Raw genomic sequence first — 27105 nt, forward strand, 5'->3', positions numbered from 1 at the left:
ACCCAATAATCAAAGTAAATTTTAATTACCTTTCAACGTTTTGGAAGGAGGTGGTCCATCCCGGCTCCATGGCGGATCACCATGTCCAGAAAAGTCCCTTAACTTAAGATATGAGATCGTTAGTCTTATAATACTAGCTTTGTCTAATTGTGAGGTTATGGCTGCTGGCAAAGGCAACATCTTGGCGAGTTCATAGAACTCAAAATTTTCTTTTCCTCTCCGAGAACGGGCAGCATCCCTGCTTTTCTCCTTCCTTAGTTCCAAGATGCTGTAATAAATAGAAATGATACTAGTTAGATTTGATGTACGAACATAATCACTGTTTTCTAAAATATTGCTGAGTGTTTTAGATGATTTCAAATAAGGGATACAATTAAAACTATATAAATTTATATTTATTTTCGATTTGGTGGTTCAAGTTTTCGTGAAGATAACAGGTCAATTCAAAAATCCCCGGCCTACCATAGTAAAACACATTTTTTCGGCAAAATTAGTTTGTTTTATTCAACATAATTCCCTTTAAGGGTGATGCACCGATTATAGCGACCCTCCAACTTTCCGATACCATTTTTGTAGTACGATTTGTCCTTTGCTTCAAAATAAGTCTCAGTTTCGGTGATCAACCCTTCTTCATTCGACGAAAATTTCTTCGCAGCGAGCATTATTTTGAGATCTGAGAACAGGAAATAGCCGCTGGGTGGCCCCCATCCGGAGAATACGGTGGATGAGGAAGCAATTCGCAGCTCAATTCATGGATTTTTACCATCGTTTTCACTGATTTGTGACACGGTGCATTGTCTTGGTGAAGCAACACTTTATTTTTCTTCAAATGCGGCCGTTTTCGGCGATTTCATCCTTCAGACGATCCAATAACGCTATGTAATAGTCGATGTTATTGGTAATTCCTTTTTTTAAAGGTAGTTAATGAAAATTATTCCATGCGCATTCCAAAATACAGACGCCATAACCTTGCCAGCCGACTGTTGCGCTTTCCCGCGCTTTGGAGCGGGTTCATTGTATGCAGTCCACTCGGATGACTGTCGATTGAACTTCGGCGTGAAATGATGGAGCCATGTTTCATCCATTGTCACACATCGACGCAAAAACTCGGGTTTATTACGCTTGATCATCTTCAAACACTGCTCCGAATCATAAACTCGTCATTATTTTTGGTCAAAAGTGAGCTCGCGCGACAACCTCTTCGCACAGAGCTTTCTCATACCCAAATATTCGTGAATGACATGATGTACGCGTTCACTTGATATCTTTAGAGTGTCTGCTATTTCATTCAGTTTCAATTTACGGTCATTCAAAATCATTTTATGGATTTTTTAATGTTTTCGTTGGTAACAACTTCTTTTTGGCACCCACTGCGTTCTTCGGTGCTCATTTCACCACGTCTAAACTTAGAATACCAATCCTTGATGGTTGATTTTCCTGGGGCAGTATCCGGAAACTGGCCATCAAGCTAAGTTTTCGCTTCAACTGTAGTTTTTCGCTTCAAAAAGCAATATTTTATCAAGACGCGAAATTCCTTTTTATCCATTTTTTTTCACAACAACAACAGTTGTTTCGCTCAAAATGCTATAATTCACAATCTAATGATCCGACAGCTGTCAAATTTATACACGCATCTTTTTGGGTTAGGGCTAACTAAAAAACATATGAATTTAATTCAAGTAGCGCCATCTATGTGTCAGGCCATGGACTTTTCAATTGATCTGTTATCTACATTCTGATTTATGAGATAAGTAATGCGATTTTTTAATGCAATAACATTGTTTTAATGTAAAGTGGGCTCATTATTTTTTATTTAATTGAGTAAACCATTAAATATTCGTGTAAATGATGACGTGTGGTGAAAATAGAATTACATACGACAGTATCATGATAAAAGATCATGGTTTAAATCCTGAAGAAGTTTCCAGGTGTTTGGTAGGATTGGGAAGAAATTGTTCATCATGAGCTGGTTAGAACTGACTAAACTATTAATTCGACTCTTTACTATCAACAATTAATGCTATTGAAGAAGGCGATTAAAGAAAACAGCTAGAATCAATCAAAAGGAAAGAGGTTATCATCATCACAACAATAGACCACATACAAGTGTAGTGTTTAAGCAAGATTTGAGAAAAATTGTCTTGAGTTTTAATGTATATTCCGTATAAACCGGATCTCGTCCCATTCGACAACTATTTATTCCAGTCTCCGCAAAAGTCTGTAAACGGTATGCAGTTGAAATTATATAAATTTAGATTTACTTTCGATTTTGTGGTTCAGGTTTCATTCATAAGGGTCTGCCGATCATAAAGTAACGCGATTTTTTAATGCAATAACATTGTTTTAATCTAATGTGGGCTGATTATTTTTTATTTAATTGAGTAAACCATTAAATATTCGTGTAAATGATGACGTGTGGTGAAAATAGAATCACATACGACAGTATCATAATAAAAGATCATGGTTTAAATCCCGAAGAAGTTTCCAAGTATTTGGTAGGATTGGGAAAAAATTGTTCATCATGAGTTCGTTAAAATTGACTAAACTATTAATTCGACTCTTTACTATCAACAATTAATGCTATTGAAGAAGGCGATTAAAGAAAACAGCTAGAATCAATCAAAAGGAAAGAGGTTATCATCATCACAACAATAGACCACATACAAGTGTAATGTTTAAGCAAGATTTGAGAAAAATTGTCTTTAGTTTTAATGTATCCTCCGTATAAACGGGATCTCGTCCCATTCGACAACTATTTGTTCCAGTCTCCGGAAAAGTCTGTAAACGGTATGCAGTTGAAATTATATAAATTTAGATTTACTTTCGATTTTGTGGTTCAGGTTTCATTCATAAGGGTCTACCGATCATAAAGTAACGCGATTTTTTAATGCAATAATATTGTTTTAATGTAATGTGGACTGATTATTATTTATTTAATTAAGTAAACCATTAAATAATCGTGTAAATGATGACGTGTGGTGAAAATAGAATCACATACGACAGTATCATGATAAAAGATCATGGTTTAAATCCCGAATAAGTTTCCAAGTATTTGGTAGGATTGGGAAAAAATTGTTCATCATGAGTTCGTTAAAATTGACTAAACTATTAATTCGACTCTTTACTATCAACAATTAATGCTATTGAAGAAGGCGATTAAAGAAAACAGCTAGAATCAATCAAAAAGAAAGAGGTTATCATCATCACAACAATAGACCACATACAAGTGTAGTGTTTAAGCAAGATTTGAGAAAAATTGTCTTGAGTTTTAATGTATATTCCGTATAAACCGGATCTCGTCCCATTCGACAACTATTTATTCCAATCTCCGCAAAAGTCTGTAAATGGTATGCAGTGGAAATCATATAATTCAGGTTTCATTCATAAGGGTCTGCCGATGATAAAGTAACGCGATTTTTTAATGCAATAATATTGTTTTAATGTAATGTGGACTGATTATTATTTATTTAATTAAGTAAACCATTAAATAATCGTGTAAATGATGACGTGTGGTGAAAATAGAGTCACATACGACAGTATCATAATAAAAGATCATGGTTTAAATCCCGAAGAAGTTTCCAAGTATTTGGTAGGATTGGGAAGAAATTGTTCATCATGAGCTCGTTAAAATTGACTAAACTATTAATTCGACTCTTTACTATCAACAATTAATGCTATTGAAGAAGGCGATTAAAGAAAACAGCTAGAATCAATCAAAAGGAAAGAGGTTATCATCATCACAACAATAGACCACATACAAGTGTAATGTTTAAGCAAGATTTGAGAAAAATTGTCTTGAGTTTTAATGTATCCTCCGTATAAACCGGATCTCGTCCCATTCGACAACTATTTGTTCCAATCTCCGCAAAAGTCTGTAAATGGTATGCAGTTGAAATTATATAATTCAGGTTTCATTCATAAGGGTCTGCCGATGATAAAGTAACGCGATTTTTTAATGCAATAATATTGTTTTAATTTAATAATGACTGATTATATTTGTTTAATCGAGTAAAGCATAAAATGATTGAAAAGGAAAGAGAGAAAAAAACCAATCTAAATAATGGTATGACTGAAATCAAATGTGCACCGTTCAATTGGCCACGTTCAGATGCCGATGGGTCGACTTTCGACGGAGTGCTGACATAGTAGCCGCGAATGACCCAACTTTATGACTGTCGGACGTGCTATCTGAGCCAAGCTAATGAGTCGTACATCCCTAGGGTCACTTCAAATCCTGGGACACCAAAAAGCTTCCGGAGATCGCACACTCGTCCGTTCGCTGCGTTTTGTCTTTTATTCCTGGCCCTTCTAATAAAATAGTGATGCCCCTTTTTTCTTCTTACGTGGGTCTTTCTGTTTTACGACAGGAATCACTCTTAGATCTAATACTTGACATTGTTTACCTTTCTGCGTTACTATCATTATAATAACCGAACTGAAAATTCACTCAATATATTGATTTATCGATGCAATAATAATCTTAAGAATGACAAGAAATGTTAATGTTTAAAAAAATGATTTTGACTTTTGTGGTCATAAATTGATTTATGATGCTGCGTTATTTGTTAATTAATTTGTATATAATAAACATTGATTTTCGATTCATATATTTGAGTGAAGTGAAGTGAAGTTAGGGGGACAGTGATTTTTCTAATCTGGGATTTAGATTATTTTTGGCATAATTTGACAAAACATCCTCTAACCTGATCCTGATCATAATCATTGAAAAGATCGATGAATATCTGCCTAAAATAGTTTTGAACCATTTTCATCATAAGGTATCAGGCTAAAGAAAGTAAGTGAAAAATGTAATAGCTCGAGTGTTTATCTGTGAATGAGTAAGTAGGATGAAATTGAATCATATACCACAATATTATGCGCAAAAGATTATACTTTAAATCTCGTAAAAGCTTTATAAATGGTGGTAAGGTCTGTATTGGCGTCATGAGTTGCTCAAAATAGACCAAAATATTAATTCGACTCTATACTGTCAACGACTAAATGGATTGTAGTAGCTGATCAGTAGAAAAGGGGTCAGATCACAACACCAGACCACCCACATCTTTAGTGGCAGAGTAAAAATTCAGAATTATTGACTCGAAAGTTTGGATGCATCCTCCGTGCAGCCCGGATCTGGTTCCATTCGACAACTATTCGTTCCACTCTCTGCAAAACTCTCTAAATAATTTAAAATTGATTTCAAAAGAGGTTTATGAAAATCACTTGGTTCATTTTTATCATTCAATTTCATTTAAATTAATTAGAAATTGAAGAAAATGAAATATGTTCCTTGGAAATCGATGGTGAACAAAGAAACAAATAGAATTCCCAATAGATCATATAAAATAAAAATTAAATAATAAATATAAACATGAAAATGATCTATAGTGATGCATATTGGATTAATATGCTTTACCAGAGCTGGACTATGAATGAGCATAGTACAAAATGAATTGCATTATTGTTTTTTTTTGTAAAATGTCAATACATTTTAGTCTGTTAATTCATTCTGTCAATTAAAATTCTAATTATCTAATTGGTTTCAATTATCTTGACGTTTCAATGATAATAAGATGGAAAAAATACTATTTTCTGGACAGGATTATATATTTATATATATATATATATATATATATATATATATATATAGATATATGTATATATATATATATATATAGTCTATTCAAAGTTTATTTGTATATGCGTCATCAAGATGTATTATATTTTGTATACAAACTTGTAAATTCCTTTTAGAATCAGACAATATCAGATCGTCCAGTTGTCAGACGTACGCAAAATTCTTGAAAGCAATATGGATAAGAGGTTATAACTCTAACCTATAAACTATTGTGGCTGTATAATTAATTGTAGCTTTTATATCTACTATAATGTTAAAATAAATTATATTTGAAATTATAATTATATTATATTAAAAAACATTTTTGTTCAATTATTTTATTTAAATTAAAATTTTCTTGCATGTCAAAACCAAAATGAAGTAAAAGGCGTTTTGACGTCACAAATTTCGATGACGTATATACAAATAAACTTTGAATAGATTATATATTTTTTATCAGAACTGGATTAAGAATGAGTGTACTTTACTCAAAGTATTCAAAATGAATTACATTATGTTTTTTTTTCACAAAATGTTCATAAAGTGTCCTAATCTGTGAATTAAAATTCTAATTATCCAATACGTTTGAGTTATCTTGACGTTTCAACGATAATAAGATGGAAAAAATAATATTTTCTGGACTAGATTTCTGAGCTTCGAAACTCAGTTTTTAAATTTATATATATACATAGTCTATTCAAGGTTTATTTGTATATGCGTCATCAAGATGTTTAATGTATTGCCTGCCGCAATTTGTAAATTCGTTTTAGAATCAGACAATAATTTCCTTCTCACTTTATTCTACCTAAAAGGAGACACAATGCTGTCTGATTAGTTCTAACACGTAAACGAATGAGCATGTCAAAATCGTCCAGTTGTCAGACGTATGCAAAATTCTTGAAAGCAATAGTGATAAGAGGTTTTAACTCCAACCTATAAACTATTGTGGCTGTATAATTAACTGTAGTTTTTATATGTACTATAATGTTAAAATAATTTATACTTGATAACATTTTTGTTCAATTATTTTATTTAAATTAGAATTTTCTTGCATGTCAAAACCAAAATGAAGTAAAAGGCGTTTTGACGTCACAAATTTCGATGACGTATATACAAATAAACTTTGAATAGATTATATATTTTTTATCAGAACTGGATTAAGAATGAGTGTACTTTACTCAAAGTATTCAAAATGAATTACATTATGTTTTTTTTTCACAAAATGTTCATAAAGTGTCCTAATCTGTGAATTAAAATTCTAATTATCCAATACGTTTGAGTTATCTAGACGTTTCAACGATAATAAGATGGAAAAAAGAACTATTTATCGACAAATAAAGATAAATCTTAAGTTTTCCAGGAGGAATTATTCCAGTTTCTTACTATGGCTTTATTCATCCTTTGAGACTTGTGTCCCATACGTGGAATTCTAATTTCCGACTTTTTGGCTGGTGTGAACTGAACATTTCCCGCTGGGAGAGCCTATTTCAATACAACCTTTCGAGCTGGAGTGAATGTCACCCCTTGTATTACGTCTTTTCCGGTATATTGAGCATAATAGATTCCTTGTTAAAATCTCCGAAGGTATTACCTCGAATTTAAGTCGCGTCTCACTCTGGGGACTAATATCTTTAAACTATTATATACGATTTGGCGAATGCGAGACGCGGTTTTTTTTTCGTTTCTAGTAATACGAGTTCCGATACTGACACGGGATGAGCGCCTTCTTTCGGAAGAGGATAACCTAATAACGGCTTTTGAGGGGCCAGCGGTCTCTCGGGGCCCCAAGAGAGGGCCTCAAGTAGCAGAGACCAATTTCTGCCAATTTGGGCGAAAGTTCTTCGTGTAATTCTGTTTTCACACGCTGGCCCTTCACTGCTAAATTGAGCAAATGCTCGCCGATGAAAAGGGAGATAATAATGTTTTTGGTTTTCAATGTCGGTAATTTAGTCTTTATAGTTTCGGTTCGCACAACTTTTTCTTACCCTCATCTGTCAATTTTGAACGATAGCCTAGGCAACACAAGAAACGTTCTAAATTAATTTTTCTCCACGATTTACAAGAACTTATATTTAATTCTGTTAGTGAATGGCAGAACTGACAAATATATGTCTATTACTCGCCTTTTTAAAAGATAAATTATCGTTTCCTGATTTTTATTTAACAAAAATTAGCTTATATCAAATCAAATTTTTATTTCTTACCCTTTTTTGTTAATGTTACTCATAATTTAGGCAACACGATAAACGTTATATATACATTTTTCCATACAATTTACAAGAACACTATATTTAATTCATTTAAGGAGTATGAATGATAGAACTGATAAATATATGTTTATTACTTGCCTTTTTTAAAGCTAAATTATTGTTTCTTCATTTTTATTTAACAAGAATTAGCTCTTATCAAATCAAATTTTTATTTATTACCCTTATTTGTCACTTTTAACAATGGTGTAGGCAACACAATAAACGTTATAAATTAATTTTTCTTTACGATACAATAACTTATATATCACTCATCAAATATAATCTATTACTTTTTAACAGATAAATTATTGATTCCTGATTCACGTTTATATACCTTTACTTGAATTTACAATAAAATTAGCTGATAAAAATCAAACTTGTATTTTTTACTATTATATTTTACAATTAATGTTAGTTTAGGCAACAATAAACGCAATAAATTAATTTTTCTAGATAATTTATTAAAAATATCATATTTAATACCATCAAGGAATATGACAGAATGGACAAGCAATCAGATTTCGCATCAAATAAGATCTTAAAAGTCTTAATGTACGAACACTTGAGGAATCGAACTTTTCTGACAGGTCAAGTAATAAATGAAATATTATCTCAAAATTTCTAAAGCTTTTAAAGTAGTATGTTTCTATTTTCTTTTAGAGTCAGTATTTAATTCTGGAGTGGATGATATAATAAGTTTGGTAATATTTCTAGGTTATGTTTGGGTGATATTGAAACGAAAATGAAATGAAATAAATAAATATTTGTTCGAATTCGCATAAAACTGACCCCCTCGGCCTCGTCTACTGGACAATACTAAGCTTGTTTTCTTTTATTGTCCCCTTTATATGTGGATTTCTTTTTATATAATCGCATTACCATCTCGGGGGACCCTTATTTTAGGATGTTATAAAATTCTATCTGGGGACGAAAAAATTGTGTTAAGGGATTGAATATTGGACATGAGTCTACAAGCCACACGATGCCACTTTGGATTCCGCACTAGTCATTGTACTATGACAATAACGTAACATAACAATAACAATAAGCTGGCCAAAATATATTATTTCAGCTTATTGATATTAGCGCGATATATATAGGCGTGCGATAAAGTAATCCATGTTTATTTTAAAATTAATTAATCGTTGATAAACAAATTTTCTTTATCCACCATATCGTCCAGATAATTCTCCTTGCGATTTTTTAAATTATTGTATAACTTTTTGTTTTATACTAAAAATAAATAAGCTTAGATTACTTTTTCACACTTATAATAATAATAGTTTAATCAGACATAATCAGGAAAAGGCTCCAAGATCTTAGTAATGTTTCAACCCCATAGAGTAGATGACGTTAAATCATTACCCATGTACAAATTATTTGAAAGACTTCTATTTAAAAGGATAAACCCAATCATCTTATTCCATTAGAATTACCAATTTCAGAAAAATCACTGAATCACTAAATGAAAATAAAATGTGTTCTGCAATATTTTCAGATGTTGCTCAATAATGTAGTCTCGTATGGAAATACAGCCAAAAATCTTGGCATGATTCTTGATCTTAAATTCGGTAAAAAGGTGGAAGCCGTATGTTAAGAAAAAATCAGAAGAACTCAGGCTGTACAAAAAGTACTAAAAAATGTACAGGTTATTCGGTAGATTTTCAGTCCTGTCAGTATATAATAAGTTTTTGCTTTATCAAAAACTCTTGAAGTCAGTATGGTGTTCAATTCTGGGGTGGTCCAGAGAAAGCAATAGAAATATCATACAAATTAGAATATTTGTACAAGGTATTGCGAGATAATGTCGATGCTCCATGGGAAATTCGTACCGATAATTTGTATACGAACCCAAAGGAACACAAAAACTGACGATAACATTATCGAGGACTATGCCCAAAGACATGAACATAGGTTCCATCAGTACATCAATGTTGAAGTTCCCCAGCTCCTAGATAATTATGGCTTAATCAGAAGATTAAAGAGAGTAAAACCCTAGTCAAATGGTTCAGTGAGCATCAAACCACCCAAACCAAACCAAATTAGGACCAAACAAATAGCTTATTAGTGTTAATATACAAGATTACTAATAAATAATAACAATAATAGTTTTAGATAGTAACCAGAGTACCATTAGTTTTTCGGCTTGTTTTAAATGTATATGAAGGATGTTCCAGGGTTCTAAGATTGATCGGTGGGTTCTTGGAACCATGGAAGTATGTTTTTTTTTGTATAAAAATATTATTCATCGTCGGTATAGGTAAAAGAATATATAGATAGAAGAATAAAAGCATATAATATAATTCGACATGCCCTGGTTCCAGGAGTGGACTCTGTTTGTAGGGTACACACAGTTCCGCCGGTACAAACCAAGAGTGAGTGAAGGCCGGATTGATGTTCACTCCCAAACTGATTGGTGTCTGATGTGTCGGCGGATGTCGTTGGAATCCGGAGGTAACTGCATAGTCCATTGCTACCGCCTGATATGGTAGCATCTCGAAGAGACCTCAATGATTATTTTGCACAAGTAACTGCACGAGGAAAAACAGTATTGGTTACTTTGTGATGGATTTTTTTCAACGTATCATTTATTTGTGACGTTTCTAATTCGCTCCTTATATATGGGTTACAAAACAACTAGTATTAGTCATAATTATTTCGAACTATTAAAACCTAATAAATATATTATTACGCAAAGCCGTCAGACACAACATACGACAAATAAATCAGTCATTTTGTGGTATTGCCCCGTAAAGCATTACCGTTTTGGTTAGCCTGATTGTACAAGGATTTGAATATCAACGATTCTCTGGAGGTTCAATAAGGAATCAAGTTATTTCGATGTATAATTGTATTAAAAATATCAACACGTATTCTTGTATATTTGTCTTGTAGTAACTACGTTAATCGTAAATGTGAATCAATTTTCGATTGTCAATATATTTTTTTTTAATTAAAATGACTGAAACACAACCATAAGTAAAATAATGATAAATCGATAATGAAGAAATCTGCCTGTCATATTTTGATAATTGACAACAGTCATTAATGTTCTTTCATGTACAATTATAATTGACCATTATGTAATGTTATACATATGGTTCAAGGTTTATTTGTATATGCGTCATCGAAATTTGTGACGCCAAAACGACGCAATGTTGCCGCATCAACTCTGAGTTTTAGTTCAGTTTGGCTTTGACATACCACAAAATTCTAATCTAAAAGTTATCAAATATAATTTATTTTAACATTATAGTACATCTCAAAATTACGGTTAATTATACAGTCACAATAGTTTATAGGTTAGAGTTCTAACCTCTTATCACTATTGCTTTCAAGAATTTTGCATACGTCTGACAACTGCACGACTTTGACAGGCTCATTCATTTACGTGTTCGAACTAATCAGACAGCATTGTGTCTCTTTTTAATTAGAATAAAATGGGAAGGAAAATATTGTCTGATTCTAAAACGAATTTACAAGTTTCGACAGGCAATACATTAAACATCTTGATGACGCATATACAAATAAACTTTGAATATACTATATGTGTAAATGACGTCAACGTTATACGTTATGGTTATCAAAAATTATTTTATTTCATTAATATCATATGTGGAATTTGGTTTGTTTCAGTTAAAGATTTAATATAATTAATCATTAATAAAGTATTTTGAACAAAATGACGTTTTTTCTTTATTTGATAAAGTATGTATGTTTTAAATTATATTTGCAGTCATTTTATCTTGTTTAGTAAATAGCATATAGCTTCTGGTTTATATTTATGTAAATTTAACCAAGAATATCTATCCGTTGACTTGTTCTGCATGTACATGATGAGGTTATTAGTAGTTTGTTATAATTTTTATCAACGTATAATGAAATAAATGATGTTGTTCATATTTATAAATATATTTTATTTGTTTAAATATCCGAACTGGCAATTTAAATTATAAGGTAAAGTTTTTTTGTGATAAAATGATTCATTTATTTAAAATTTTGAATTGGCAACTCAACTTTAATAGATAGCGTTTTGATATATGGTGAGATGTTGTTTTAATTTATATTTACAGTGATTTATTCTTGTATAGAGAATAGCATATAGATACATTTAGCAAGAAATGTCTGTTGACTTGTTTTGTATGTAAATCATGAGGTTATTATTTGTTTGTTATTATTTTTATCAATATATTTTTAGCTAATTGATATTGTTGATATATCAATAAACATTACATATGGAGGATTGCTTTGGCAAAGAGGAAAATCAAGTTCGATTTTTTAAAATTTTGAATTGGTAATTTAATTTTAAAGGAGGCGTTTTGTATGTGAATGATGAGGTTATTATTGGTTTTTTATGATTTTTATTAATATATCTTGAAATAATTGATGTTGTTGATGCTTATAAACAAATTTTATTTGTTTAAAACTTAGAATTGGCTACTTAATTTTGAAAGTAGAGTTTGTTATGTGGTAAAATATTATTTTAAATTATATGTCCAGTGACTTATTTTTGTTTAATGGATAACATATAAATACATTTAGTAAAAAATGTTTGTTGATTTATTTTGTATGTAAATGATGAGGTTATTATTGGTTTGTTATGATTTTTGTTAATATATCTTGAAATAATTGATGTTGTTGATGCTTATAAACAAATTTTATTTGTTTAAAACTTAGAACTGGCAACTTAATTTTGAAGGTAGTGTTTGTTATGTGGTAAAATATTATTTTAAATTATATTTTCAGTGATTTATTTTTGTTTCATGGATAGCATATAAAAACATTTAGTAAAAAATGTTTGTTAATTTATTTTGTATGCAAATGATGAGGTTATTATTGGTTTGTTATGATTTTTGTTAATATATCTTGAAATAATTGATGTTGTTGATGCTTATAAACAAATTTTATTTGTTCAAAACTTAGAACTGGCAACTTAAATTTAAAGGTTACTTTGTTTTATGATTAAATAGTGTTTTTGATTATGTTCGGTATTATTTCTTCTTATATAATAAATGATATATAGATGTTGATTTAAAATTTGAATTTTATGTGTGAATTCGTTGGTATATTTTGTGTCGACAGAAATACTGATTTTATACAAAACTAGAGCGTGCAGATAATTAGAAACGTCACAGATAAGAAATAAATTGAAAAAAAGTGCTCACAAACCTTATCAGTCACGACGAAACAACAGAAAAGGGTTAAAAACGAAGCGGAATCGAGCGAATGCCGGTAAAATAAAAACCGAGAGTCACTAGTCGCGTATTCCGTTGGTCGTTATAAGCGGCGTCAGGTAAACTTCTCACTTTTGCCGGATACGGAGAGTGACTAATGATCGAAAAGAAGTGTACGGATTTCCTAAAGGCGAGTAGGCGTGGGAGGGGCGGGCCCAGTCGGAATTCCGTCGCTCCGGTTGGTCCGGGGTCACGCAGAGACTTTAGCGCCGAGCTTTACGCGGCGGCTATTCGTCAGCTCGTACGCCCACGTACGAGCGACGTCTTCTATCAACAAGTAGCCAATATGCACCAGTGACAACGCGAATTTTTACTTCCAAACCGTCCGATGTCTGTCTGCCTCTACTGACCCCACAATATTCGCGATTTATGACCAAAACTCGCACCTTTTACACAATCTATAAATTCTATTTACAAATACAACCCTAACATTCAGCCGTTTCAAACTATTCATCATTTTTTGATACTAGAATAGCTGATTAACATTTTTAAAAGTGTTAAACCCAAATTTACTTCAAAATTTTTTGATAAAATTTGTATAAAAATTAAAAAAAAATTTTTTCATGACTAATAAACTTAATTAACTGGCTTTTTTCAATAATTTTTCTGTCATTCTCTTTCAAAGAAGAGAAAATACTAACGTGGGTGTGATAAGTTCACAATATTGTTTTTTGACATACAAATTTATTTTTTATCTTCAAAAATTAATAATGTATTTGACAATGTTAAAATAGAAGAAAAACTTCGACATTAAATGGGCATTACTTGCATCTTTCTTAATTATTTAATTAAAGAAGACATACTCAAAATGTTACGTTAATTCAACAATATTTTGAATATTTTTGTTAAAATAACTGTTTATTTTTTATTCCTAAATAATATTTAATTACTTTCAATCAATTCTAGAAAATAAAATACTAACGTTTATGTCTTAACTCCATAATATTGACATATTTTAGTGACATGCGAATTTAAACTGTTCAAATATTTCTCCTTTATTCATTTTTTCTCTATCTTATAGAATAACATAGCGAAAAGGAGAAGAGAATGAAGATGGATATGTTGGAATATTAAAATATCTGTATTAATTATATTTTTTTTTTATATTAATATAAAATCAACCAACTCAACATTTCCAATGGGTATGTACATATTGGGTAGGATATTTGTTGATTTATTTTGATATATTCGGCAACAATAGCTCGTTTTAGCTCTATGTTAACATATCAGTGTCAAATCTTCTTTATAAAAAATTGAACATAAATCATCTTTTTGGGTGAATCTTATGAAACATCTATTATGCCACATGCTACATCAGTAGTAAAACATCGATTTTGTATGTTCTGTTAGTTGTTAGAATAATTATTTTATATAGACATGTGAAACAATCAAGTATCGATATTATCACTTGAGTTATTCGTAAATTAGAGCCACAAGCAGTTAGTAACTTCAATTTCAACAGAACAAATATCCTACCCTATATAATTATATTTCATTTCAACATCAAATCATTAAAATTTTAATTCAATTTAGTTGGAATGTCCAGTTGAACTGAATTCATACCATAGCTATTAAGAATTTCTTTTACGTTATTTCTTTTTGTTCATTTGAAGTATTATGAAACATGAAAAAGAAGAAACTGTTAATATTTCTTCATTTATTGTGATTCTTTTTTGCTTAGTTAATTATTTTGACGAATTATTGGTGATTTTTAAGGGTTAGTTACTTAAATATTTGGTTGATTTAAGTGGGGTTAAGTAAGAATAACGATCAGTATTACTACGATGTAAATAATTATATTGTTACTCAAATATGCGTGAATATCATTAATGATTAACTATTAATTCAATAATATTCAACTAGATCCATACATATTTGGGTAAATTAAAAGAACCTATATATATTCGGTTATATTTCACATTGAACGTATTTATGTTTAGTAAGAATGAACATGTTAGATCAAAAATGATTGAAATTTGAGCTAATAATGCATTTGAGTGCTGGTTATTAATCTTATGTACTTAAAGTAATTACTATACTCACGGTTCATCGTAGGGTAGGTATCTGAAAGAAAATAAAATTGAATGTAATCCAAAAATTCAGTATTTCTTTCTTTTTATTATTAAATATGTTAAATAGGTGAGTATTAGTACCATGTCACATACAAAAATATAACAATATAAGATATTATATCATACTCACTCATTTTAAGCAATAATTTTTCATTTCAGATGGATATACTTATTAATAAGAAACGTATAAAACGCGTATACTATATACCATTTATTATTTATCATTTATTTAACAACAACGAACAATAAAACAAGGTGGCTATGAGAGTTGAGTATTTATAGTTTGACGTCTTTCAAAATATAGGTGTCTAAAAATAAAACTCGAAAAGTAATATGAATAAGAACCAAAAAAGAGAAACAAGTATAATTAATAGTAATAATAATTAATATTTAATTGTTATAGGGTAATAGACTAAAAAGTGATGTAGACAAAAAATATGCCGATTTTGTGAACATGAACGAAATATTAAGGCGGCTTTGTAAATTCTTCATTAAATGTCTTATCTGACAGGCGCGAATTAAAAATGATATTTCGTTATACAAATTTTAAATAACAACTTCGAACTATACGAAGGACAACGAAAACAAAAAGAATACACAGTACAATATTAATTTTATAAGAAAAAATGACAATAAACATATAAATGTTATGTAAAAATTAAGTTGGCTATGGAATAATTAACAGGAATAAAATAACTGCAACATTGTTTAATGCTTTTCATTGATTTTATAACAAGAAACGACAAAATAAATTAGTCTGTGCAAATAGAGAGGTCCCTACAATTTTTCCCTCAATCTATGACCAATATAAACTATTATAATATGCTGTAAAAGAATATAAATAAGAAATATACAGATTTTGTGAAGATGAACGAAAAATCAAGGTGGCTTTGTAAATTCTTTATTAAATGTCTTGTTTAAAAATGGTATTTCGCTATAGAAATTTTAAATAAGTTCGAATTATACGAAGGATAATGAAAACAAAAATAATACAGATTACATTATGGACTTTATAAGAATAAATAGTAATAAACGTATAAATGTATGAAATAAATTAAGTTGGCTATGGAATAATTAACACGAGTAAAATAACAGCGACATTATTTAGTGTCTGTCATTGATTTTATAACAAGAAACGACAAAATAAGTTGGTCATCGCAATTAGAGAGGTCCCTACATAGTTTCCCTCAATATATGACCAATATAAACTGTTATAAATAGGCTGTAAAAGAATATAAATAAAAAATATACTAATTTTGTAAACATGAGCGAAAAATCAAGGTGGCTTTGTAAATTCTTTATTAAATGTCTTGTTTAAAAATGGTATTTCGCTATAGAAATTTTAAACAAGTTCGAATTATACGAAGGAAAATGAAAACAAAAATAATACAGATTACAATATGGACTTTATAAGAATAAATAGTAATAAACGTATAAATGTATGAAATAAATTAAGTTGGCTATGGAATAATAAACACGAGTAAAATAATGACGACATTATTTAGTGTCTGTCATTGATTTTATAACAAGAAACGACAAAATAAGTTAGTCTGTACAGTTAGAGAGATCCCTACATAGTTTCCCTCAATATATGACCAATATAAACTATTATAAATAGGCTGTAAAAGAATATAAATAAAAAATATACTAATTTTGTAAACATGAGCGAAAAATCAAGGTGGCTTTGTAAATTCTTCATTAAATGTCTTATCTGACAGGTTCGAATTCGAAAAATGGTATTTCGTGATACAAATTTTAAATAACAACTTCGAACTATACGAAGAACAACGAAAACAAAAAGAATACACAGTACAATATTGATTTTATAAGAAAAAATAGTAATAAACATATAAATGTTATGTAAAAATTAAGTTGGCTATGGAATAATTAACAGGAATAAAATAACTGCAACATTGTTTAGTATTGTCATTGATTTTATAACAAGAAACTACAAAATAAGTTAGTCTCTGCAATTAAAGAGATCCCTACATAGTTTCCCTCAATATATGACCAATACAAACTATTATAAATAGGCTGTAAAAGAATATAAATAAAAAATATATAGATTTTGTGAACATGAACGAAAAATCAAGGGGGCTTTGTATATTCTTTATTAAATGTCTTGTTTAAAAATGGTATTTCGCTATAGAAATTTTAAACAAGTTCGAATCATACGGAGGATAATGAAAACAAAAATAATACAGATTACATTAGGGACTTTATAAGAATAAATAGTAATAAACGTATAAATGTATTAAACAAATTAAGTTGGCTATGGAATAATTAACACGAGTAAAATAACGGCCACATTATTTAGTGTCTGTCATTGATTTTATAACAAGAAACGACAAAATAAGTTGGTCATCGCAATTAGAGAGGTCCCCACGCATTTCTCCCCCAATCTATAATCAATATGAAGCCCCAATATTGATTAGGTCGATCTATGTACATGTTGAATTTATTCAATAGATTCGTTAGGACCAATTTAAGATAGCCAGACTATTTTCGCTCGCTCTCGAACAAACATAATACCCTCCTAGTAATGATTGGTCAAGGCAGGAGGGGATTTCCCAAATTTTTTCCCCGACAATTTTTTCCTCTCGACCACTGGACGTGGGTAAATCAAACGAACAAACTGTTTTTAACAAAAAAAAATCAATAAAAATCGTATGTATTGTTATGTATTCGTCGACAAAAGAGGCAAGAAATCGATGACAGAGAGGTTAGGGTTCAAACGAGACAGTATCTAATGAACTTTATGATTACTCCGTATTTACCTTCTTCGGATACACGTTGGGGGTTAGGGGTAAATAATATAAGCGAGGGTAACCAGCAATCATTGCCATCTTATTTGATATGTCTTTAGGGAGAACAGCTTTCACAGTATTTTCTGAATTTTCTCTGCCAGATCCTCTCCGTTAAACCATCAAATATAAATGGGTCGGTCTTTTATAACTCGAATTTTCATCAAAAAAAAACCTTTCGTATTATTAAAAAAAAACAAGAATTCGCGTTGATACGCACATGCAAATTTTGAGGTTAACTTTTACGACAACAATAAAAACACAACTTTTATGAATATCTTCAGAAATGTCATATTAATTTATATAAATATATATAAATATATATATATATATATATATATATATATATATATATATATATATATCAAGTAATTCAATCCCAAAATAATACATCAGGATAAAAATCAAGTACGCGGTGCATAAGACAAGTGAAGATTAGGACCATATTTTAAACACACAATTTTACGACAACAATAAAAACACAACTTTTATGAATATCTTCAGAAATGTCATATTAATTTATATAAATATATATAAATATATATCAAGTAATTCAACCCCAAAATATTACATCAGAATAAAAATCAAGTACGCGGTGCATAAGACAAGTGAAGATTAGGACCGTATTTTAAAAAGGGCCTATTCAAAAAACAAATCTACGTATGTTTTCTAAGGATCGTTCGGATGTGAAGGGCACCAAAACGATGTAATTTCCATTTAAAATGGCTCCAGTCAAGAATTAAGGCCGTAAAGTGTAACTCCTACCCTTTTGCTTATACCAGGGCAGTTAAGATAGGCTCGTGCGATAGGCAGATATTTTAATAATTTAATGAAACGTTACCCCTTTGTACGACTGTCAAGTTAATTTCTCGTATTGCACAACAACCTTTTGTTCACGACGTCTAGATTTTATTTGTCCTGTTTACTTTTATTATATTATAACATCCAAAGCTAACTCGATGTTTTTATATCAATTTAAGTAAGTAACTAACTTTTCGGTTAGTATTTAATCCCGAATAATACGTTATAAAAAGGAAATATTCAAGAGGAATTGTTTTGAAAGGGGCTGCATTCGCATAACATAAATAAATTCCGCAAGGGTCAATGGATAACTGCGAGATAGAAATTAAGATATTCTAATTGCGATCCGAGTCTCCGCTGTTCATTTGTTTTCGACGCTGCCAACATCTCGAATTCATCTGATATCAGTTCAACTGCACTCAAACGAAAATTGATTTTCTAAAACCTCTCCTTTAATGTCTTGTTTTGGTTTTAGTATTGTAAGAGTTTATATTAAGACATATTGTATTTTTCAAACATTACTAATTGAAAGAAAATTGATAAAAAAGTATACAGCTTTAATTTCATACTTCCAAACCGAAATCAACTATCATACTTAATCTATAAGAAATCACAAATATAACTCACATAACATTGAAGTCCTCTATATTCCAATTCTCTTGTTTTATAATAGACACATCTTTCACTTTCACTTCAGTTAATTAATCAACATTAATTTCTCACCGACTCATTTTTATTGTGGGTAAATGATATTTCAACAAACTTACCTAAACTACCTATTATTTTTAACGTCACCATATTAAAAATGTCAAACAAAAATGTTAAAATTTAAAAATGTTTCCATTTAATAGTATTAATAAATCGAAATTGCTTAATGCTAACTGAATACTACGACACTTCATACATCTAACTGTCAGTGTCAGGTCAATATAACACCCGAAAATAATGGGAATTTTTTTACTGAAAATTTAAACGTTCTTAAAGAGCATTAATGTAAGTTTTTGAATCATTTTTAAAATTATGACTCTGTATCATACGGTCACGTTTATTATAGGACATAAGTAAAGTGCCACCATGGGTATACTAAATCGCACCAACTAAAATAAAGGGGAATCATTTGTTAAAGCAGTTAGTGTCTTGCAAGTTAGGTCCTTTATCAGTAACTCGGGGCACAAATCTGTATTACCCCGCGAGCCCGTGTTTTATAGGGTTCCTTCCGATTAGCTTTCAATTAGCAACGGAAGATAGCGTTATCTGTGTGCTTGATTGAACCTATAATAGTCCTTTTCAAATTAAACATTTATGCTTAACGATCTTATTATTGCCGTGGGAATGCCTTGTGCTGCTATTTTATACAAAGTTAGCAAATTACATCGACAGAAACAATTACCTATAAATTACTTCCCCATTACATGTTTGTTCAGTTAATTTATATACTATATTTAGTCGATAATTTATTAACTCAATTACTTAACTTGCATATTCTATATATAGCAACATAATAACTTTATAATTCGTCATTCACAAGATATATATATATATATATATATATATATATATATATACACTAAATAAACTAATAATATAACAATATATTAATGGAATAAATATTTAATTAATATATTATTAATATTAGCTTAACCAAATATACAACATTATGAATTTCTGGTTGCCGTATTATTACATTATGAATATTAATTACTTAATACAATATAATAAAATAGTTAAATTATCATAATTATGATAGTTAACTGATTTAACTTTAGTCTTTTTCTGATTTCATAATTAACACGGCATACATCGCATGCCCCTAAAAAATTTTAAAATAAAAAGTACATATTTTTTCACCACAGTATCATTTTACACCCTCTTTTAAACTGAATTAAAAAAATATCAAGCCGCAATCCAGTTTGAATGGGCCCTCGGCAAAGTCTTCCCCTCTTAATTAAAACGATTAGATTTTGACTTACCAATTACTGCCTTGTGTCATCGCCGATTTGTATAACAAGGGTAAAAAATCATTCGGAGATCAGCCCCTCAACGCTCATTTCTTAAGGCATTTTTCTTACTAGCACTTTAAACACGACGCATTTAATTATAATTTAATTTATAACAATTTTCTTAATCATTAACAATGAATTTATTTTTATTGTTTATTCTTAATATTATATCGCTCTGTAGGTCAAATTTATTTGAAGTTTGGGTCCTAATGCGCATATCAATTTATGTATGGATTTTTTTTGATGTGAACTGTCATCGCGTGTGTGGTGTTGGTGCATTTCCATCGATTTTCAATTGATTTTTACGGTAATATATATAATTTAATCTAAAATTTAAGTTAATGATATGTTTAACTGCCACTAGGTTTAATTATTTATGTTTAATATATTATAATAACTATATTCTGGCAAAAACAGTATCACATTTTTCCAGGTATTCTTGTAGTTTATCGTTGTGCCCTGTATTATCGACCTAAGAGACGTTTTAGTTTGTTTATGCTTACACAATTAAACGTTAATTAATTCCTTAGAAAAACAAAGAACAAAATAAGATTTATTTAAAATAAAGATACTTTAGTTTGTATGCAGCAAAGGTATAGTGCTTTTCGTGAACTTTTATTGTTTGTTCTGATTAGTAGAGCGATCATAACGGAGATACGTGAGATAAGAATTCGCAGAAGAGACAAAGACACAAACTTACTCACGTTTTGTTTGTTATTTTTCCAACTTCAGATTAAATTATCTCATATATTTGTTTTCTTTTTGATTCAATGTACACGTATTTCGAACGTTATGTCTGTATTTTTATGTGGGATTCTCGTATACACACAGGTATTTTCCATATATTTCTGCCAGTTCTATTTAGGATATATTTTATGTCATTGATACGTCATTTTTAATGGTGGTTAAAATTAAATACATTCCGTTGTATCTAAGTCCGGATATTATAATTTAAGCTAGCGATAAAATATTGAGTTATATTAGGGAAGTTGCTGAAGAAAAATGTAATTTGTAGGGATATTTATCACCGTTCCCGGGGGTGATGTAATGGCGCAAAGAAATTCATTATAACCGTGTGACATTAATATCTACAGTTTCGTTAATTCATTTTTATTATCATCAAAGGAATTGAGATATGACCCAGCCCCCTAGATGATATTTTTTTCGTACGAAATAATTTTTGCAATCTTAGCTTTGTGTCACCTCCGAGATAATATTTCGTTTCAAGAATATTAAATTATGTTGGCTGTTTTACTACAGATTGGTTACGTACTAACCTAAATGCAATTTTATTTAAGTTCCTATCAGATCCGTGAAACAATTATTACGGTTTTATTGTTAATTATAAGAATTCTTGTTTTTTTTTTAAATTGTTAACTATAAAATAAAAATAGTAAATGTTGTGTTGTTTTTCTAGTAATATATCTTTAGTATTTTTAACATTTAATTTCAATGGATTTTAAATATCTATGTTTAGTATATAAGGGTGAAAATCGGGGAACAAAAAAAATGTCATTGACAGATAACCGATTGCTCTTAAATCCAGCATGGTTTGACTCGGAGGAATGATTGCATTTGGCATAAGAAAGTAAATGATGCGTGAAATAGTTGAGCATGTATATAGGGCTGTTCATATTGTTTTGAAATTTTGTATTAAAGGTTATTGTGGTGGTGTAACGTGGTAATATTAGATGTTTTCGCAATTTTTTTTTGAATGGATACAAGAAAAAAATAAAAGTTAGTTTATTCCGATACCGGGAATCGAACCCGAGCCTCCTGGGTGAGAGCCAGGTATCCTAGCCACTAGACCATATCGGATATGGTCACTTTTGTTAGGGTTAGATTTTTGTTAGGGCTACCTCAAATTTGTTAATTTTTTATATATGTATAAATACACGTATAAAATTAAAACAGAAACCACCAAAGTCGAAAGATAAAACGTCACAAAATCATATTGCTTTTATCAAAACCATAAGTCTTGTCATCTTTTAAAATGCAATTTTGCGAGATAATGCGGACAAGCTTTAGACGTAGAAAATTGGGGTGCGACAAAAACAAATGTGAATAGCATTATGTATTCATCCGGCCGTGCATATCCTGAAGGATGTATATATTTTATTTCCTCCTAGGCTATGATTTCCATTGCTCCATTGCGTCCCGAAAATGTTCATTTATATCGAATTGTTCAGATATAGTTGGGGATGTCGTTATAGTGAAATGATTTTCAACAGCGGGATTTTATTATATATTTGTAGAAAATTATTTTGATTAACGTTTTTAGAAATTTTGTTTGTTTTTTCTTATTTTTCTCCTGAAGAAGATGTCTATAGTCTGTCAAGTCTCCGTTAGTAGGTAGCTTAATAGCAATGACAATAAATTAATGCAATAAGCAACAAATATCCCTTATCTGGCCACGAATCTGAGCTTCTTACATTTGCTGTGACATGGTGCCCATAAAGATGCAAAGAAAACTGATACGTATCTCTATTACAGGTTGGTTTTTTGTTCGAAAAAAGGTTTTGGGTTTACGGTATCTGTATTTACAACAGTGAACTGTACTAGAACGTAGGTAGCGGTAGTTTTGTGCGGACGATGTGACAATTAAATGCAATAATGACGAGAATAGACGTGATGAATCCGAAATAATTTAATAAGAGATAGGGGGAGGCTCAATAAAGGAGTATCTTAATTCAGATGATAATACATCTTTCCAATTTCCTGCTAGAACCCTTGCTTGAGAATCTTAGTGATTAGAGAAGGGATGGGATTAGCATTAAAAGGGGTTCACTTAGATAGCCTGGGTCATTGAAATAACACAGCATATATATATATATATATATATATATATATATATATATATATATATATATTCGTTATAGTTGTAGACATTTTATTTTTTGGTCAGTTATAATGATTGACATGATAAAGTAGAAGCTTGGTGTTCGTTGCTGATGTACGTAATTAAAGTAACAATCAATTAAACATATTTATAGGCGTAGTTTCAATAATATCATGAAAGAGAAACCAACAGATGGCCCATCCTATAGAAATCTGATTATGATCTGAGGATGATTGGGTCCAGTAAAATACATCAAAGGGCCAGTTAGACAATCATCGTAAGGAAGAAAAAAGGAGGATATTCTAGCAGCCGTAAATAAAAGAATAAAATGGAAAAATTCACGCGAACATAATTCTATTTCTCAATGTTCGGTCATTCCTAGCGTTTGTAATGTAGATTGAAGTAATTCCCGATAGGAATGCCACTTACTTAGTTCACACCCCTAACGTATACAGGGAGCGTCGAATTTTTTTTCAAGGGGTGCTTAAAGCTCACATGGTCAGCTAAACTTTATTTCGTGGGCCTACTATATCGATAGCGTTGGTCATACTATAATTATGAATAATATTACAGAAAAATATCACAAATTGATTTTAATTTCGTTTTCGTTTTTTTTTTAACGAAGTTAAAACTCATTTAGTTTTATACGTCGTTGTTTGGTCTAGTTATTATGTCAAAAATAAGATTTTTTTGAATTAAGATTTTGATATATTTTTGTGGATATTTTTGTCCTTCATGTCTTTTACATCACCAGTCACAGAAAACTCTTTTTTTCTGCCAAGCAGAACCAAAAGTGTGATTCACATTTGAACCAACAGATTTCGCTAATTAAAATAAGGTGCTTGCATAACCTAATATAATGGAAATTTTATTGGTTAAGGATAGTTTCGGTATGTAATAGTAATCTAATTCTGAGGGATTTATAATAGTTACAGTAATTCTGTTTCATATTTCAAGGAAGTATGACTTTTTTGTATATTGGCCGATTTGTAACATAGTGTGCCCAATCTATTTGTTATTTTAACCGTGTCTTTGGGGCTAGTGCGAATTATCCCTCGGGAGAAGATATTCAATACTCAGTGCGAGAAGATCTAATCAAGCGTAGAAATAAAATATTTCTTTGTAAAAATTAATTAACCTACTTATAATTGATAGTTACGTCTCGAACGTTAAGCTAATTTGAGTTTTCTCGTTTCTTATTCCAGATCCATCCCCAAAACCTGCGAGTGTATATTGTACGAGTCAGAAGGGGGTAAGTAAAGTTCCGTTTTAAAAAGGGTTGAAACTAAGATCTTTAATTTCACACACAATAAGCCGCGAGTTTAGAAAATGCAAAAAGGGTTAAGGGGTCCGGACTTTTATCTGTCTCAGTCGTGCAATTTTTAGCGGCAATTTCGAATTACCAGCAGTTTGAAACCGCGAATCGTTCCTTAAAATATGTATACGTATTGGTCGCGTGGGACCTCCACCAGCCATCTTGTCCCGTCTCCTTGGATTGCTCTTTATATTCTAAAGGAAGAACGCAAAAGAATGGATTTACAATGGTTATTTTATGAAGCTCACCCCTAGAGCGCTTGATCCTAAACATTTTATTGTCGTTTAATACAACTTCTTGCCGTTTTTACTTTGTCTCTTTCTTGTAGTAAAACCGAAAGTAACGATCCCTCATAAGCACATCTTATGTAAAATGCAACTGGCGTTGAGTGCTATTGCTGCTTACCTCTGATGGTTACTGTATATTTTATTGTTTTTCATGCATAATAATTATTTTATTTCCTTATTATGTTTCTTAGAATATGATCAAAAACTACCAACACATTTGTTTCGCAATTCTATCTATGAAACGTTTTTAGGGGTCTGTGAAGAGCCCATCACTAGGGTCCAAATCTGGACTATATTAATTATTTTAATTCCTTATTATATTTCTTAGATATTGATCTAAAACTAGTAAGATGTCCACATTTTTTTATAATTCTACCTATAGAGCTGTTTTAGAGGTCTGTAAAGAGCCGTCAATGGGGTCTAACTCTGGACTATACGAATTATTTAAAATACAACAAAATTTGTTTCCGTTCATAATAATTATTGTAATTCCGTATTACATTTCTTAGAAAATGATCGAAAACTAGCAAGACCTTTGAATTTGTTTCGTAATGCTATATATGTAATATTTCGTAGAGATCTGTCAAGAGCTACCACTGGGGCTTAACTCTGGACTATATGAAGTGTTTAAAATACACCAAAATTTGTTTTCCATGCATAATAATTAATTTAATCCTTTATTATATTTCTTACAAAATGATCAAAAACTACCAAGACATCCACATTTGTTTCGTAATTCTATCTATGGGACATTTTTCACAGATCTGTGAAGAGCCATTTCTAGATCTTGGAAAATGATCAAAAACTAGTAAGACGTCCACGATTTTTCCAGATCCGGTCCAGATCTGGATTATACAAATGGTTTAAAATATATCAAAATTTGTTTTTTATGCGCAATAATCTTAATCCTTACTATATTTTAAATTTGAGATTTTTTGATTGAAGGTTAGAACTGCTAGATTAGGTATCATCTATATGTCAGTGTCGTGTTTAACTCCAGTGGTCACTGGAGTTAAAATCTGGACTATACGATGGATTTTAACTTTTTAACTTTTAAACGTTCAAACGTCAGATTGTAATGACATTTTAGTGTCTTTTGGAGGTTTAAAGGGATGTTTATAATATAAGAGCTTCGTTGATATTAATTCAACTCGCAAATTTTCCTTAAAAAAATAGTAAAAATAGTTTAAAGTGAATGAAAAGTGAACATCAAGTATATCAAGAATAATTACCATTACCATTATTAAGTACCAGGACCCTAAGCTGTGTAGCGCCGGACATATTCTAAGATTATTTATATTTAAGGCGACGCTTGCATGTATTCTAATCATATATTTACTTTAAAAAGTCATTTATTAAGAATAATTAGTACAATATATATCAATTAAAGTATTGTCCATCATTTTAAGCTCTCTCAAAATTCCTTGAGAGTTTCAGTTCGATTTTCGTCTTGCGATTTATCGTTTTCGGACATTTTTGTGGTATTTCAGTGATTGCCATCAATATCACCAGTTATAAATCCGAAAAGAACCAACTAGAAGCAAAATACATGTAAGAAACAAACAATTAACACCGGTTTATTATTGATACTAATTAAGAGACTCACATTAAGGGATAATTATACATAAATATTCAGAGAAACGAACGCAACTGTACTTTTTAAAATAAATGATCTAAGTTGATATCGAAATATGATCATTAAACGTAGTAAAATGTTATCAAAGACAAATCTGTTTTTGTTTGTATCATAAACCGTAACCAAAGAATGATTTCTGGTCGGGGTTAATGGTACCTGTAACAGTGTGTTAAAAAAAAGTTCGCCTCTCTCTCTCTCTCTCTCTTTCTATTTTTCGCTCTCTCTTTCTCCTCATAAACCGAGAGAAATTA

General features: G+C 30.4%; 1 protein-coding gene and 1 non-coding gene across 12 annotated transcripts in view; both read right to left on the reverse strand.

Moving 5' to 3' along the window:
- trh (PAS domain-containing protein trachealess) overlaps positions 1 to 27105 on the reverse strand; it is a 193653-nt gene that overhangs the window by 19883 nt on the left and 146665 nt on the right. For 3 of the 11 annotated variants that reach the window (XM_076404777.1, XM_076404776.1, XM_076404781.1), the window contains 2 exons: positions 15144 to 15164; positions 30 to 268 (listed from right to left, as the gene is read on the reverse strand). In XM_076404777.1, coding sequence (XP_076260892.1) covers positions 30 to 268; positions 15144 to 15164 — 260 coding nt within the window. Of the gene's footprint in view, positions 1 to 29; positions 269 to 10179; positions 10398 to 13035; positions 13197 to 15143; positions 15165 to 27105 lie in introns of those variants that run through there. The other 8 variants (XM_076404780.1, XM_076404779.1, XM_076404782.1 and 5 more) reach the window with 4 other exon arrangements.
- Positions 22524 to 22595, reverse strand: TRNAE-CUC (transfer RNA glutamic acid (anticodon CUC)). The gene has a single exon. It is a non-coding gene; the product is annotated as a tRNA-Glu (tRNA).

Source organism: Rhynchophorus ferrugineus, unplaced genomic scaffold, assembly GCF_030347505.1.
Source record: "Rhynchophorus ferrugineus isolate W39M unplaced genomic scaffold, kcgeb_rfMv2 rfM5, whole genome shotgun sequence".
NCBI classification, from domain to species: domain Eukaryota; kingdom Metazoa; phylum Arthropoda; class Insecta; order Coleoptera; family Curculionidae; genus Rhynchophorus; species Rhynchophorus ferrugineus.